The sequence below is a fragment of the Haliotis rufescens genome, unplaced genomic scaffold (assembly GCF_023055435.1).
Source record: "Haliotis rufescens isolate VD_foot unplaced genomic scaffold, xgHalRufe1.0.p SCAF_13, whole genome shotgun sequence".
Taxonomy (NCBI): Eukaryota; Metazoa; Mollusca; class Gastropoda; order Lepetellida; family Haliotidae; genus Haliotis; species Haliotis rufescens.
The window spans coordinates 35,521,334-35,540,471 of NW_025963813.1; the positions used below are offsets into that span (position 1 = coordinate 35,521,334).

General features: G+C 38.7%; 1 protein-coding gene across 1 annotated transcript; it reads left to right on the plus strand.

The window, feature by feature from the left end:
* Positions 1-8,963: 8,963 nt before the first annotated feature.
* Positions 8,964-18,839, plus strand: LOC124117739 (arylsulfatase B-like). The gene is made up of 14 exons (XM_046479728.2): positions 8,964-9,083; positions 9,239-9,350; positions 10,568-10,619; positions 14,538-14,641; positions 14,795-14,901; positions 15,033-15,097; positions 15,270-15,371; positions 15,656-15,719; positions 16,114-16,211; positions 16,688-16,824; positions 17,396-17,454; positions 17,641-17,764; positions 18,086-18,228; positions 18,624-18,839. Exons 1-14 carry the CDS (start codon positions 8,987-8,989, stop codon positions 18,794-18,796), a joined length of 1,437 nt encoding a protein of 478 aa, XP_046335684.2. The 5' UTR covers positions 8,964-8,986; the 3' UTR covers positions 18,797-18,839.
* The last annotated feature ends 299 nt before the right edge of the window (positions 18,840-19,138 follow it).

A 19,138-nucleotide genomic window follows, 5' to 3' on the forward strand; every position in this document is an offset into this window, starting at 1 on the left:
GTAAAACTAAATGTAAAAAATGCGCACAAACAGACTGCCCAGGCACATGCACACCCTGGTGCATCCACTGCAAATCCACCCAACACACTTCACTCTCAAACCAATGCCCATACAGACACACACTCACCCAGCAGGCCAACAAACACATAAACATAGACACGGCTAAAATCCAAACACGAAAATTTGCTACACCTGCATCTAAACCACTCCTCCCTACACCACACCCAAACACCATCCCACAACCAAACACCACACCCATAACCGACAGCTCTGTCTGGGGCCCCTACCGAGAAACCGCACCCACCTCACACATACAAGCAGCCACTCAACCAACCACGAACCCTCCCACATCTCACATAGCCAAAACATCAACCCCCGCATGCAAAACAAACCTCAAAATGACCACCACAACACGACCCTACAGCCCATATGGTAACAACGCTCTCCCACAAGCAAGCACAACAACAAAACACAAACACTCGTTCATGACCTTCCCAAATCTCAAGTTCACAATACCTTTAAGCACGGATATCTACTGCTGCAATGGCCAGCTGTGGGTATAACTGCCAATATATCTCGTGATTACAATAGTTAGCAGTACCTACCTATGCCTGTGGTTTTCCAAGACCTGGGTCACTTCAGGTATTCAACCAACAACAAAAACTGACCACTGCTACATGATTGCAGCAACATCATCATCCACACACTGAATACTGTTGATAATGAATAATACCCCAATAGCACTCAATGTTTGCAAAACAAGTGCTGCATCAAGATGAACACATATTGTTTGTTAAGCTAAAAGCTTAGTTACAAATATTCTGATACCCATCTAGAGGATCCTACTGAGCACAACGACCTTGCACAGCAGATGCCGGACATGGTGGCGAAGTTGCGATCCCGGTTTGAGGACTACTAGAAGACGATGGTGCCAGCCAATTACCCCAAAACGGATCCTGCATCTGATCCCAGAAAATATGGAGACGCTTGGAGCCCCGGGTGGTGCTAATCATATGTACTTGTATCAATACATCTACATGCTGACCATTCCATAATGTGTGTTTTGTTGTATGTACATACAAAATGAAAACCAGCAGTCCTTTGTACTGCATGACAAAGTGATTTGGCCATGTATATCTGCGTACAGTGCGTTTAACAAATCAATAACTCATTGAGACATCGATGTGCGGGAGTAATTAAGCAATGACTGATTAAAGCCTTTACATGAGCATCCAGTATAGCTTCAGCTCTATCATGTCGGCCAAGACTCTAAAAACACGCCCATTCACGCACTGGTATACATTCTATTAAATTGGATATTTGGAAACTATTATGCATTTAATATGTTATCATTTAATGGCGCAAAGATCCTCAACACAAAAGTTCGCATATATTCATGTATAACGATATCACGGACTTAAATTGTGTTCACGTGTTGTTTTGTGGTGAATAGTTGACTTGCCTCTGCGTCTATTTGTGATGGGTACCACTGGATGTGACGGCTACTCTCACCCTTTGGCGAACACCTGGTTCCATCACTATTTGAGAGTGATCCATGGGCATATGCTCGTGATATGGTCGTAACTGTAGAGTGGACTCTGCATTTGGTAGATATTTCTTTTGATTATGTTAACGCCTTGATGTATCTGGAATATTGTTAAAAGCGGCGTTAAACCCAACTCACTTACTCTCTCATTTGATTATGTTAATGGAATGGGTGTCACTACTGATTTTTAGTGGTGTATTGAAATAATTTTAACAGCTATTTTGCCTCCAAATGGAATCTGTTTCAGCGGATATTATTAGTAATGGTGTCTTTAGTTGCCGTATACGGTGTTATATTAGGTTAGCAGAAAAATATTGGGAGAGGCTTTTTCTGCTGACCGAATTCGGCAACTAGAGATAACATAACGAATTTATCATGCCGAAAAGTTTACACTCTCTGGTATCCATATAAAATTGACACTTACAACCGTTCGTTGACGTTAAGAGTCAAAGGGAGACTACTATTCAAACCTTAGAGTGAGTGAGTGAGTGAGTTGGGTTTAACGCCGCTTTTAACAGTATTCCAGTAACATCACGGCGTGTCAGCTTAATGTGGGAGGAAAGCCCGAAGTGATGCAGGTCTCAGACGTTTACCACTTCGGTGAAACAAACGAGCACGGGTATGGTGCTGACAAACCCAGAAACATAATCAGGGCGAACCGGGATTCGAACCCACAATCATAGGTTTCTGGCGTGCCCAAGGGACGCAACTCTGCAAAGCGAATCGCGGCGCCTTAGACGACTGGGCCACCCGTGCCCCCAAAAATCTTAGAGGCCAAACCTTGTTGACAATTTTTACGATAATCTTTATCAATAAAGTCACGAACGTGATCTAAAACACAGCTTAATTATGTCCTTGCACATCACAATTAATGAGAGTAAAACACAAATAACGAATTTCGGTACCAGACTTTTCATGTGAAATATGTGCAATCTTTGTCAAGTGTAGAACATTATTAGCGTCATAAATCTCTTAATATAATACATAGTTCAGAATGCCATCCTGGCCAAGGTCTCCAGTGAGCCTTCAAACAATGCTATATGCCAGAGCTCTGTAAATAGTCTAATCTGGACCATACACAAAAGTGACGGTTTTTCGAGCAACTACGATGCTGTAGGACAATGGCAATAATTAAACATGACCACCTGTAAAGATTGGGATCTTTGACAGGGAAGTTATTGGTTAAGATGACAACATCTTCAGAATTCAATGACAAGCATTCACCAAAGTCGGACCTCCTAATCAAGTGAAGACGTGAATATAGCGTTGGATATCTTTCTAACCCATTGTTATACGTAATAGTAGAAGATACATCTCACTCTCTCCCATAACAGGGCTTGATCTCCAATCGCCCGCAATCTGATTGATTGGCTGAGAGTGGAGAGCTGTGTCATCCCGTTTGGATTGGCTGGCTAAAAATAATTGACGGTGCTATTTTCGGATCGGGGATTCCCGAGGTCGTCTAGTACAGGAAATCCTCAGCTGTCAAAACATTACCGTAGTGACGATGTTTCAATCTCCGAAAGTTTGTGACCAAGTGAAAAGTTGCGGGGGAGGAAGGGGTGTGATATGTGGATTGTGGAGATGTATCAGAGAATCTCGGCTTCCCAATGTACGAGATAAATTAGTTGCAGAATGAGAAGACGGTAACCGAAGCGAGATACCGCATCGTATTACGGGACCAGATGAGCCACTCCGGTAGATTCTCTACTGGGCGTTTTCAAGACTAATAAAACAACTTCTTTGATAGGCATTTAGAAGTTGGAGTACTCAGTAAGGATAAGAATTTATGGATGAACAACTTCTTTAATACATGGTGATGTTCTTTATCGTCTGTTGTACTAGTTGCTCAGGATAGTGGTTATGCTGTGTAAATACTTGTTTGAGGTGGCTTAGTTCAGTAGTTAGATGTTGCTTCGTGGAACAGATGTTGTGAGGGTTGACACAATTCCTTTCTTGACTTGAGGTGGATAGTTGGAGGCTCAGAAATCTCAGAAATCCCCTCGTCAACAGTCTGCACCCTTTGAAATCAGCCTCCCCTACTTTGGAATAGTTAGCCACAAAATCCAGAGACTCTTAATGAAACAGGCCAACATTGATGTAGTCTTCAAAAGAAGTCATACTATTCAGAACACAAATTAAAGCCACAGGGAAACCACCATCCAGCCACAAGCAAGAACCATCAGGAGCAGTGTACCACATTCCATGCAATTGTGGACAAGCTTACATAGGAGAAACATCTAGGCCCCTCAAAACCCGAATTAAAGAACATCAAAGCTCAGTCTCTAAAGATGACTCTAAATCAGCTCTATCAGACCATATCCGTGACAACCCAAGCCACAGCATCCAGTGGGAGAGAGTCACAATCCTCGCCACCAACCACAAAGACTTCAAGATCAGGAAGCTACAAGAAGCCATCAACATCAAAAGACTTCAGCCCTCAATAAACCGTGACCCAGGCTATTACATACCTCCGGCGTACAATCAACTCATCAAAGACCCTAATCAGCCATAATCCCGTTGTTTACATTACTGACTTCATCCTTTGTTTAAGGCACTGTCTTCACCGATGATTGTCATCACTGCCCTTGTGTGTACACAACAGGCTTCTCTACTCCAGTATAACAATATCTACTCTACTGTATAAACATTGCCTCCTACTTGTATATATACTTGCCTACTACACTCTGTAAATCACTTGCTTGATAACGGTGTTAGAACCTACACCGAAACGTCGCTCTTAATTGTAATAAGGACGTTGTTCATCCATAAATTCTTATCCTTACTTAACTAATAAAACATATAATGAAACAGCGTTTGTGTGAGGAGCTAAACCACCACACCGACGCTAGGAAGGTGTGGCGCAAAATTCACGCCATCCGAGGCATCAAACGGCACAAAAAAAGCCCCAATATAAACAACTCAACTAACCCCACCCAAAAGGCCAACAACCTAGCCAAACACTTCTCTAAAGTTAGTAGCAACAGTAACTTCAGTAAGAAATTCCAAGATAAACTAAATAAAGAAATAAAATTCTCCAAAGAAATCAGACAAGACAACCTAGAAATAAATCAACCTTACACCATAGAAGAACTAAATCACGTACTAAACAATAGAAAAAAAGGAACAGCCCCTGGCCTAGACCTCACCTCTTACCAAATTATCAAACACTTACCTACCAAACTACTCCAAACTTTACTTAAACTATACAACCTAGTTTACCTAAATGGACAGGTCCCATCCTCATGGAAGGAAGCTCTAGTAATCCCAATACCTAAACCAAATAAACCAGCAGATCAGGCAAACTCCTATAGGCCCATATCCCTAACCTCAAATCTCTGCAAAATAATGGAACTTATGACTAAAAATAGGCTACAGCACTACCTAGACCAAAACAACATCATAAACCCCGACCAAAGCGGCTTCACTCCTGGCCGATCAACTCTCGATAACCTTGCCCAACTAGAACAGGATATAAAAACAGGACAGCTAAACAAGCAATACACCATAGGCATATTCCTTGACTTCTCTAAAGCTTTCGATATGGTATGGCACCACGGGCTTATACAAAAACTAAAAAAAATAGGACTAAAAAGCCAAATAATAAACTTCATCCAAGATTTCCTAAACAATCGCAAAATTACCGTGGGTATAGACCATACGCTATCGGACCAGTGTCCCCTAGAAAATGGCACTCCCCAGGGCAGCATTCTCAGCCCAACCCTCTTCAATATAATGATAAATGATCTATTCGAGGGCTTATCCCCTAAACTAAACACTTCAAAATTCGCGGATGATGGAGCAGTATGGATCCGCACTAAAAGCATTAAAATGGCAGAAAACTTAATCCAAAAATCTCTAAATAAATTACAACAATGGGCAGACAAATGGGGCTTCTCCCTTAACTCAGATAAAACAACAGGAGTAGTATTCAAACATAAAAACATGAAACCTGCCTACCCAATCCTCCAGCTAAACAACCAAACAATCAAATTCCAAAAACAAACCAAATTCTTAGGACTTATTTTCGATCGACACCTCACCTGGGAGGCTCACGTCCAAAACCTAAAAACTAGATGCAGCAAAGACCTTAACACATTAAGATGTCTCACCGGCTCCAACTGGGGAGCCTCCAAAGATACCCTCCTCTCACTATATACAACACTAATTAGATCAAAACTAGACTACGGCTGCGCCATATACAATACCCTAAACAACTCTCTAACTAAAAAACTTGACTCAATACAATACCAAGCCCTTAAACTAATTACACGCACCCAACATGGCACCTCCTACACCTCACTTCAGGCCCTTACAGGAGAAATGCCACTAAATCTACGCAGGGAACATCTAAGCCTTAATTTCTGGGCCGCGTCCCAAACAAACCCTCTCATCCAAAACCTAATTAACCAACAAAACATTAGCCCAAGAAACCAAGCTCTAGCTCGCAAACACCCCTTACTCACCCCAATATCCCAAAGAATAACTAACTACCTCAATGAACACCAAACTCAAAATCTTCAACAAAACTGCAAAAAATCAATTATCTTCACCCCTAAACTCAAAATACCCCAAATAGACACAACGCTAACTAACCAAATAAATAAACAAACCGACCCAAACATAGCTAAAACCACCACACTTTCATACATACACGAAAATTGGCCAAATTGGTGTCACATATACACTGACGGATCTTCAGACCCGATCTCCAACCACACAGGTTTCGGAGTCCATACCACACAACCAGTTATATCCACACAATCTTACCGACTCCCTAACAACCAATCTATATTCACGGCCGAACTTATGGGCATGGCCTCAGCCCTGCAAAACCAACAATCAAAAAACAACAAAAAAATCCTAATTCTCACTGACTCGCTTAGTGGGCTACAAGCCCTCCAAAACAAAAATACCAAAAAACGACCTAAATTAATAAACCAAATACTTAAAAGCTCCAACGACCTAACAAAAGCAGGCAAACAAATAACCTTCTTGTGGATCCCCGCCCACGTAGGAATTTACGGCAACGAAAGCGCCGATAAAGCAGCTAAATTATCTCTCAAAATACCAGAAATAAGCCTAAACCTACCCATCTCAAAATCAGAAATTAAAAGTGTAAACAAACAAAAAATAACCAAAAAATGGCATAATCAATATCAAAACTCAAATAGCCAAATCCAAAAAGTGCTCAGAAAACCACTAGCCAAACCTAAAATCCTACACCCCTCAAAAAAAATTGACAGATTAATTACAAAACTCCAAACAGGACACACGAACCTAAATAACCACCTAAAACAACTTAAAAGACACACCACAGGCAACTGCCCCCACTGCAAACAACCCGAAACCACAGAACACGCACTCATCCACTGCACCCACTACCAAACACACAGAACCACACTACAAACCAACCTCAATCTAAATAAGGTTCCTACTCCAAATGAAATACTAAACCCTCAAAATAAACTAGAAAACTTCAAGGCCCTAGGCGTATTCCTAATCAAAACAGGCCTAATCAAGCGCATCTAAAAACTAATTAATCTACCAATCCAAAATCCAATAAACATACATACACCAACCTCACCCGGCTCCCTTAGTTCCCTCCTCAACCCACCTCGGCATTGATTCCAAATTTTAAAATTTCAAAAAATCGATATAAGCAACCCCTAAAAGCCCCCTCTTGTGTTGCACACACCACTTTCACCCTTCTCGGAATACACTAAATGGTCTGGCCAGGCCCGTGTGCGAAATACGCTGCAGTCGGAAAGCGCACGTTAAATCTTCTATATCAGTCAGTCAGCGTTTGTGTAATTGGTCGAACAGTCGTTCCCGATTTTGAGCAATGGTGTTAAAAAAAACAACGTTGGACACTGAATATGTATCCAGTTAACACAGATACGCAGTGCATTACTAGGGTGTGAAACAGTTTTCAATCTTTATCAAAGCTATCGTCCAATATCGATATGATTTAGTCACTTTTTGCAAGTTACTCACAGCTGAATACTTTCCCTTGTAATCCCAAGCGGGACGTTTGTCATCTCGGTAGTCTAAATAGGCACCTCGTAATATATCAACAAACACCGATATCCACAAAATCTGTCTATATATTACATCTGTTCTCCATTTGTTATCAAATTATTGCATGCAGCTGTAGCAAAAGTTTTAAGACATTCGTGAATTACATACATGTTCGTAATACATAAATATGAGAGTGGGTTAGTTCACAGAAACATAACCCATACAATGTATTATGACCAAGCAATTAGTTATAATCAGACGTATATTCACAGTTATAGACAGTGTTTAAGATCCAACTAAAGTGACACATCAAACGGGAACCTTAAACCAATAAGTGAAAATGGTTCCACTTGGTAATTGGTCATATTCCTCTTTGTATATGTATATGAGTTTATAATATTTGCAAGTGGTGTGCATGGGTACAATGCGTATGCAGAGATCCAAAGTGTGCTCTTTTCATTAACATGCACGTGCAAATTGCGAATCGAGATGTCTCCATGAATATGTTTTGAAAGTTGCATGATCTAATTTGAGAATAAATATATTTTTATTTCATTTTACAATGAACCATAGTTACTCTGTTTCCTTTGTGCTTTATATGACCATTAGGTCGGAAAGGGAAACTGATTTTTGTCTGATAATTAAGTTTAAAGTATTGGTTCCCTTGTTTGTAAATTTCAAATTCAGACTTGCAGCCTCTTTCTGATTGAGTGGAGTCTGGTTCTGCCATTCGTTTCAAAGCATATCATGAACAGTTACTATACCTTCGGCTTTCTCTGTTTGTAGACCAATGCCTTTCATGCCAAGGAAGAAGTTTCGAGAATTGAAAGTGAATACCTGTTACAAAGTAGTATATACAAGCATCTTGTATTACAGTTGTAGGTGAACATCCGCTACTTCAATTACACTCGTTTCGTTTCTTGAGGCTAACCTTAATCCAGAATGGCATGTGACTTCACAACTCCAACCGTAGAGTTCATAGTGCATATTGTTAGGTGTATTGTATAATATGAGAATAAAGTAAGGATAAACACTTGTCATATTCTACCATTGTGAAAGAGTGCAAATGTCTACAATAACACTGTAATCTGACCTAAATATATGCCAAGGTCGTTGTTACCATTCTATGATTTAGAGTCAGAAAGTTTATGTCTTAAACTGTTCTAAGTAGTGTCCTGCAGGCGTTGACATTATACATTTATATTTACATGAAGCTATTTGATATTCCATTAATCTCATTTAATTCGTTTAAATGTTCCTACTATATTAGATAAGTTTTACCATATGTGCTTATATCAGAACACGTGTACCTGAACGTGTAGGTCAACATATAGATAGCAGTCTTTATCCAGACATGGAATATCTATATATAGGCAGAAAGTAGAAAACTGTCTCACTGCTGCTGAACAAGCAAACGCAATGGAGGTTCGACAGCTCCTTGGTCTGTTCCTGTTTTTCTTATCATTGTCTTCAGCTGAGCGCCCAAACATCGTCTTTATTGTGGCAGATGACTTAGGTGAGTGCATTTATTGCAGGCAGCTACCAAGTGAGTCAATATGAATTACCTACTGAAGCAATATGTCACTCCAACTGTGCCTCAAAGTAGAGATATTTCCAGTGGTATATTGTCTGCATAGGCGTGTATTCAGGGGAGACTATGTCTTTTTACAGGTTGGAATGATGTTGGTTTCCGGAATCCTGACATGATAACCCCAAACATCGACAAACTGGCCACAGAGGGAATCATCTTCGAAAATGCATATGTCCAGCCTCTGTGCAGCCCGTAAATATGCCATATTTGTTCGTCCTCAATTTAATGAAAACCTATGACAAGACATTGATTGAAATGAAACTAAATATGACACAAACAAAACTTTGATCACTAAGAGAAGACATAACCACATAACCATGATTTAGAAAGTTGACCGTATATACGTTTGCACAATACTTCTTATTTTTGTGTTACAGAATTTGAAAAACGTCCAGTAGATTTTATCTCAAACTCAAGCATATCGGCAGATTGGCGACAACGTATTGTGCATGTAAACTGAAATATTTATTTCGCAATTTCTAATTGACAATCAAATCAAATAATCAAATCAAATCATCAGGTATATCAGTGATCTGATATCGTTCAATAACCATCAAGTAGCCACTGATTAACACGCTAAAGACCCGGGCTCGATTCCCGACATGGGTATAATGTGTGAAGCCCATTTCTGGTGTCATGATATTGCTGGAATGTGGCTTAAAGCGGTGTAAAACCATAATCACTCCCACAGTCACAAACAACCCACCTGAACTAGAAATAAGGGAGACCAGTGAGACCGCCTCGTCTGTTTCATATTTAGATCTATAGATCTATTTTGATCTATTAAGCATAAAGATTCAGGGTGACAAAGGGACGGTCGGGTAGCTTAGTGGTTAAAGCGTTCGCTCGTCACACCGAAGACCCGGGTTCGATTCCCGACATGGGTACAATGTGTCAAGCCCATGTCTGGTGTCCCCCGCCGTGATGTTGCTGGAATATTGCTAAAAGCGGCGTAAAACCATATTCACTCACTCGCTCACTCAGAGTGACAAAACACTTTCCACAAGAATGTATGACAAGAAAGATGCCTTCAACTTTCCAATAGTCAACTTTTCCTGACCTGTTCCACAGATGGGGCAGGATACACTCACCGTTTCGCGAACAACTGGTATTAAATAGTGATTCATAATATACATGATATAATCGGAATCGTACAATCGATTTCCTATGAATATGTAAAGGGTTCTGTCACTATTATTAAAAAGCACAGCTGTGGAAAAGATAACAAGAATACATTGGGTAAAGTGGTAAATTGCTTAACTTCCTTTGTTAGTTAGACTGCTTACGTCAATGGTATAAACTGGCGTTCGTCCTTTCTTTTGGCAATGGCTGCAGCGATGTCTTTGGGGTGTCGAAAACAGACTATTCATTACAATATTACAAAATCATCAGTACCATCACTGTTTCAGATCCCGTACAGCCTTTATGAGTGGAATGTTTCCATTCCATGTAGGCATGCAGGTAATTATGTCCTTGTTTAGCAAACGTGGTTAATGCAAGTCATCCATGAACTGCATGGTTAAATTCCAAACGAGTTCAAGTGTTCAAGTGTGTGAGTTAAATATTAAGTCAGCTAGGCAATGTTTCAGCCATAATGCGAATAGAAAATGTAATTGATTAATGTGAAGGATAGACAGAAAAATTAGAAGTAGCAGATTTGTAATTAAAACTATTGTGCGATCACAATGCAAAGACCGTCTTATTAAACATCAACTTAAAGGAATAAAGATGTTTAGCATTTATCTGCTACTATATAAGTGGCATGATCTTGCAAATGTTTCATCAACCAATCAGTTAAACTGTCGGCACGTCGAATTTGTCTGTTTATGTAGCTCACTTTAGATTATTTTCATGATCGTATTGAGAAACACAAAGATAACATAGACTCACGTGAGATCGTGTGAAACATGCTTCTGTTATATTCAAGGATACATGGGAGAACATACGTGAAAGTTTGTGAACATATTACTGAATTTAAAGGAGTGTTCATATGCATCATGACATACCAAATAAGCCATGAACAATATATTCAAACTATTGATCTTGAGTAGGAAGTCGTTGCAAATGGTATTGGCGCTTACTCTTGGAATGTTCATCCCCACACGCTGCATTCGACTGTTGTGGTAGACACACTATCTCACTACACTCAACGGTTTGTGAGGTTTGAATATTTCCCAGAAGGTATTCTGCGCTGTTGCCATGGTTATTCTTATAAAGACGTTATCAAAGAATCTTTAATTTGAGATTATTCTTCTTCTTAACTTGTATTCTGTTTCCTTATAGCATGGTTTATTTACAGAAAAATACCATTTACAAGTATACCTCTTGAAATTACCCATATTTATACTGTCTATACTTAAAGATACATGTATTTCTATCCTTTCACAATTCTCATTTCTGATGAAACTGATTTCTACCAAAATATTTTGATACATTCTCATGTCCTTCTGAAATAACGTAACTAACAAATGTTTTGGTCAGACAATCACAGAATGTAATTTATCAACGATATGGTTGTTGGTATAGTTCTGAGCCGTTGTTCCGCATGGGAAGAGACACAGTTTTCGTATTAGTTTTTTTATGATCACACTGGGATTCTAGGAAAGAATAGAGGTCCGCATGAACATATTCCTGTCGTAAGCGACTAAATGGATCCGTGACTTGGTGTATTTGGAGGGCATGGTATCCATTGTGCTGATCGATGCTCATTTCGTCTATTACTGGATTGTTTGGTTGAGTTCAGTTCAGTTTATTCTTAGAGAAAAAACACCTACAGTGGTACATGCGAAACAAAGTATGATGATCATTCATATATAATAATAAAATCAATTATTGGGGTTTTGTGCTAATACATTTTGAGATGGAAAGTTTCATTGAAATATAACAAAATTAAAGTAACACGAATCTCAAACACGTTTTGTAACAGCTTCAACATTTCTAAAGATTGTATTGTGATGAATTTAAACAAGTTTTCCATAGCTTTTCCTGTAAGTCTTGATAATTTCCTTCAATCTGGTCTTTCAATATTTTTTCAATATTTAATGCGGCGCATTATGAAGAACACATTAACGGGTTGTCAAATATTTCACCCAGTTGATTCCTCAGTTGTTTAATATTTCCTAAACGAATGTTCTCCATGGAAGCTTTTTCAGAGATGCTAGCGTAGTTATGAGTGATACATCTATTAATAATATTTGTTAATTTTGGAGTTTCATTACAAATTTTCATTTTATGCCAGAATAGAATAACCAGTTGGTACATTTTGATATAGAGGGGTTCCCTTCCGAGTTCTTCATAAATCATATACATGCAGTTGTGGAGTTGCACTGTGAAGGACATCAAAGTGTAAATGCGGATATAAAACAATCCAAGGGCAAATTAATATTACATGCCTTTTTTTAGTAGTGAAAACATGGCTTTTGTTGCATTTTCTTTTCAAACTGTGATGGCTTCTACAAATCTCCCGTTTCTGTGCTACTTTAGTCAACAATTTCTATAGTTTGATTGCCTAAAGCGAATGAGCTTTTCATATTGCTGTTCTTAACACCGCGTCCAAAAACTATGATTCTGGTTTTGGACAAGTTCGCATTTAATTTCCAAGATCTACGGAAATTGTCAGGTGATTGTTGTAGGCCTACAGGGTCTTCATATAACAAAACAATAATCTGTAGGCAAAGTATTAAATTGGTTTTGTTTTGGTAATCTAATTTAACACCTTTAATTCCTCGTTTCAGTAGAAAGGGCTCAATATAATTGAGAAAAATTGAAAACAGCAGTGGCAAGTTATCAATTATTTCAAAATCAACATAAAGACATTTGCTTTGTTGACATTTGTTGCTTTGCCTATTGTGTTGTCTGAGTCAAGACTACCATTACAGATTCAAACAGATTGAAATAGATTTAAATCTTTACACAGTTCTATTAATTGAAACCCAAAATTGTTAGCCCTAGCTTCAACTTTTGTGCACCTTTGATACTAATTTCATCGAACACATGCAAAGAGTTAATATCATTTTCCAATTCTGGTAGATCCATCTCAAATTCGGCAACAATATGCTTAACGAGTAAAAGGTAATCACACAGTATTAACATCCCCCATGATCACTGACTGACAGATAGTGTAATACAGTAGAACACGGATATAACGAACACGGATATAGCGAACAAACGGATACAACGAACTGTTAAAAAATCCCCGATTTATCTCCTATATAATATCATATAAAATTTACGTATATAACGAACTCTCTATAGCGAACTAACGGATACAGCGAACTGATACCTGATCACCGACAAGCCCATTTATCACTTATTAGCGACGTGTATAGCGAACTGAGAAATCTCACTCAGTGTTAAGTGTCACTGACAATTGGCTGTATGCAATCAGCGGCGAATCAAAACAATGGCGAGGAATCAATACAATCAGTGGTGACGGATCAACCTTGTTTAATTTGCATTGTGTTAATCTTACCTGTACATGTAATCTTGTCTGTACAACAAACAGTTTGGCGGATCTGAACGATGCCGTTTCAAGAATGCAGTCAGCGAAACGAGGCCAAAGTAAAATCACAGACTACACATTTCGTATGTAAATAAAAAAAATGCTAAATATGTTTAAATTTTGTACATGTATTTGATAACAATCTTCAGAAAATGTTATGAATTTAATGTTATTAAATGAATGTTGTAAATTGATATCAGTTGAATGATCACTGCTAATACAAATCAATGCTGCAGTTACGTGTGTATTTTGTTTTGTCTTATACAAGATGGCGGTCGTTTCCGAGCGAAAACGTGTATGACGAACAACGGATATAACGAACTGATTTCTCTGGTCCCTAGTAGTTCGTTATATCCGTGTTCTACTGTACGTATTGTTCAACCTCATTAAATGCATTACTGTTCTCATACTTAGAACCTCAAGGTGGGAGATATACAATACCAATATACATATCCTGATCAATGTGAAACACTGACTTTGATATCTCAATCCAATGGAAATTCATATCCATCTAATTATAGACCATCACAGATGTCAGCCCTGGTTGCAAACCAATAATGCCATACTACTTAATAAGATCAGTAAAGTCAGCATAGTCAAGTTTTTTTCTTAAGCTACGCACATGCAGATTGAAAAGTCCATACTCGATTATATACGGATTGCCTTCAGAAAGCTGGAGTATTGCTGAGTGCGGCATGTGGGCCTTATCTCAGTTATATTTTACGTTGAATCGCAACTAAGGTAGGCCATTCTCTGTTTAATGTCATTATTGCCATAGAGTATTTTTGTGTGGATTAAATGAATGCACGTAAATGGGGATGTTCTTTCTTATTTCTTGACTATATAACGTTATCTTACTAAAACGAATCAATGCTCAGCATCTGGTACTGCTCCCTGGCCAAGCAGTGTGTGTACCCCTCAACTATACCTTCCTGCCCCAGGAACTAAAGAGCCTCGGCTATGCTACGCACATGATCGGAAAGTAGGTATAATGTTTCAATGAAGAAAATTGATAAGATATACTTAGAACAACTGTAAATGTATTTAAGAATGTAGAGCAAAAAGTAGAACTACATCTGTTATTGTAGATGATACACAACGGTACGGACATTCATTTTTTCCACTGACATTTCAGATGGCACCTGGGTTTCTGCAAGTGGGAGTGCACACCGACGTACCGAGGCTTCGATACTTTCTTTGGTTATTATAACGGGGCTGAAGACTACTTCAATCACAATATTGGTGCGCATTATTCTGCCAGTCGGGTTGTAATGAGGCTCGTTTTAGATTTGCTTTCGTGTATTTACGTTTCAGTTGCAATCATGTACACGAAAGAAGATGTATAATAGTCTAAATATTTCATATTTCACCAGCACAATATTTGGACTACAGGGACAATCAGCTTCCTGCAAGAAACTATTCTGGAGAATATTCTGCTGTAAGTATGCCATGTCGACTGACATTGAAAATGATTTGTCACCAATATCAGTTGATAATTTTCATACCAATCACGATCGTTTGACAAAATGTATACGTTTTTAGATATATGTAAATCCTAGACGAGTCGTTTATTGGTTTGAATATTGCATGCATTCCTGTTATCATTTCAGTTCACATTCGCCCAGAGAGCCGTTGATATCATCAATCGTCATGATGTATCACAGCCACTGTTCATGTACCTCCCGTATCAGAATGTGCATGGTCCTATTGAGGTACATTAAAACAATAGTATTGAGAACGTGAACCAGTTAAATTTCACCTACCTATTTTAGCGTCATCACATCACAGAACAATGACGTCACATAACAATATCATGAGAAAAGGGAGATACACATAACAACTGTGATTGATACTTATGACAATGAGTCATTTATTTCAAGGATTTATTATTTAAAGGATTGTTGAGGATATTTATTAGTTTCAAATCCAAGATACATAATTTATTAGTATGATGATCCATTTGGTAATGTATGTACATCAATATTTGACATCACAGGTGCCCAAGAAGTATGAGGATATGTATCCGAATGTGATCAACGAAGGGCGAAGAAAGTACAGTGGTAAGCACTTATGACTGTATTATTTATCTCTTGCTTAAATAAATTTGTTTATCGTTTCCCGTATATTTTGTGTTTCCGAAAGCACTGTTTTAATAATTCAATAACCATTCATATGTTACAGGGAGTATGATATCAATTTACTTTTCTAACCCGGGGACAACGGTCACGCAGGTGTCTAAGGCACCGGAAATCTCTGTGAAGAGTTGTGTCCATTTTCCTTTGATCAGAATTCTAGTCCCTAGTTCATACTGATCATGATCCTTTGTTTGTCTGCACAATGCTCATACATGTAAGTTTCACTGAAGCACCTACTGACAGTATCAATGTGAACTTTTGTCGTGCATTTATTAAGGTTAAATCCTTGTCAGAGCACTGATTTTATCATTACCAACAGGAATGGTGTCCGCCTTGGATGAGGCAGTAGGAAATGTTACCAAGGCCCTGAAGGATCGGGGCTTGTTTGAAAATACTCTGATTCTATTTACCGCAGATGTAAGTAGTTGCAACAGTGGGGAGAATCTTAAAACAATTTTCCACTTCACGCAATCGGTGGAAATATGTTTAAAGTACATTTGCTTGTAGTGTATACTTACTTACATTATGACTCATAAGCAATTGAACATTCAATATAGCATTCCGTATCCCATGGTATTGTTTTGAATGTGTCGCATTTAATTCAAAAATATCTCTCAAAGTAACAACATGTTTTCGAGTGTGGAATATCTTTTTGTCAAATTGTTTTTACACTTCAATATGTTAGGCACATTATACTTTTCCCATGAAAATTGTGTAAGAACAATATCCGTTACCTATGTGCATGTTTGTTTCAAGTATAGAAACAGGGTAACGACCAAACATTTTCCATACAGTGTGTTTATGTATATTTTGATTGTTAGTATTCGTGCAAACGCGCAGTGTTGTCATGCCATTCTCCCTTGTAATAAAAACATGAAAGTTTCTTCATTCAGAATGGTGGCCCTATCGAAGTTTTTGCCAACAACTGGCCCCTGAGAGGAGGGAAGCACACGATCTGGGAGGGGGGTACGAGGGGGACATCCTTCATGTATGGTGCTGGGCTCCAGAAGACAAGGACGACATACGATGGGTGACTCATTAGAACATAATCAGATTAAACACAATGAACCTATTTGAGAAAAGTGTTACAGTGACATTTGGTTAGTCAATAAATAATTAAGGGCTCTGTAAAAGTCCGTATCAGAACTTGAAGATCTGGATGAGAAAAGATCTTCAGTAAGCCATTCTTGTCGTAAGAGGCGACTTACAGGATCGGGTTTTCAGACTCGCTGTCTTGGTTGATGCATGTCATCGCTGGATTTTTCAGACTCGAATATTGACAGATGGTCGTCATATAGCTGGAATATGGTTGATGCATGCCATTAAACAACTCCAAAACAAAGCAAAACATTTAATACAGGAAAATATCATATGCAGTATATCAGCGTTCGTGTTTCCAGAACAATGTTCAAGTTGTTGCGAAACGTTTATATCACGATAGTGATGTTATGGCAAAATAATTTATACAAATTGACCTTCATGACCTACTTTTTCTTCCCCTCATTGATTTTTAAGTACATAAAACCAAATACTCAAAACATTTAAAATGTTGAATTCAATATTAGACGGATTTTAACCTATAAATGAAAATCCCTGAACAGGATGATCCACGCTGTCGACTGGAAACCAACTTTAGTCTCTGCTGCTGGTGGAACGCCAGGCAAGGGGATTCTCATTTATATTTTCCCTGGTGTTGGTCTGAATTATAATCAAGAAAGATTTATTTGCAACTTATCGACAGAATCAGTCAGTTCGAATGTGTAATTATACTAATAGCCTGCTTCGAAACATCATCGACAAGGTACATAGGAATTTTTTACCATCTATTATTGTATGTTGGTCGTAGAAACTTCCATTGATGGAATGAGTCACTGGGATTCTATTCGAAACGGCCTACCGTCTAAAAGGACAGAGTTCATTTACAACATTGACGACTTTGAAGTTCCAGTCGAAGGGCATGCTGGAATAAGGTATTATTAACATATCGTCAACCAATCAGATTGCATGTACTAGGAAACTTAAAAGGGCATTGCCAATGAGTTTTCTTGACCAGCATATAGTAAGTGAATTTGCGTTTGATTTGCTATTCTAAGGCGATTTGCATATTCATATAACGACCTACCTCAGATGTAATTCACATGCCCTATTTGTAATAACACTGATTACACAATAACAACTGTGTCTGCATTCTTGTCTATAATATTCTATCATCACAATATCCCATACATCTGGACATATACGTTCATGATCCGAAAAGCCAAGAAATACCCATTTGCAGTATCTACATTCAGAGTAGGCGACTACAAGCTGATCCTGGGGTACCCTGGAGGTCCTGATGGCTGGCACCAACCCATGAACAGAACCCAGGATGACAAGTATGAACAGACAGTTTACACCAAAGGAGATGAACCAATCCACCTCTTCAACATTCGAGGTACACATTGTCACACATGTTTGTCTGAACTTGAATTAGCGTTCATGACCTTCCCAAATCTCAAGTTCACAATACCTTTAAGCACGGATATCTACTGCTGCAATGGCCAGCTGTGGGTAAAACTGCCAATATATCTCGTGATTACAATAGTTAGCAGTACCTACCTATGCCTGTGGTTTTCCAAGACCTGGGTCATTTCAGGTATTCAACCAACGACAAAAACTGACCACTGCTACATGATTGCAGCAACATCATCATCCACACACTGAATACTGTTGATAATGAATCCCACCCCAATAGCACTCAATGTTTGCAAAACAAGTGCTGCATCAAGATGAACACATATTGTTTGTTAAGGTGAAAGCTTATTTACAAATATTCTGATACCCATCTAGAGGATCCGACTGAGCACAACGACCTTGCACAGCAGATGCCGGACATGGTGGCGAAGTTGCGATCCCGGTTTGAGGACTACAAGAAGACGATGGTGCCAGCCAATTTCCCCAACCAGGATCCTGCATGTAACCCCAGAAAGTTTGGAGACGCTTGGAGCCCCGGGTGGTGCTAATCATATGTACTTGTATCAATACATCTACAGGCTGACAATGCCATAATGTGTGTTTTATTGTATGTACATACAAAATGAAAACCAGCAGTCCTTTGTACATCGATGTGCATGAGTAATTAAGCAATGACTAATAAAAGCCTTTACATGAGCATCCAGTAAAGCTCCAGCTCTATAATGTCGGCCAAGACTTTAAAAACACGCCCAAGCACGCATTGGTATAAATTCTATTAAATTAGATATTTGGAAAATATTATGCATCCAATATGTTTTCATTTAATGGCGCAAAGATCCTCAACACAAAGTTCGCATATATTCATGTATAACGATGACACGGAAGTGATC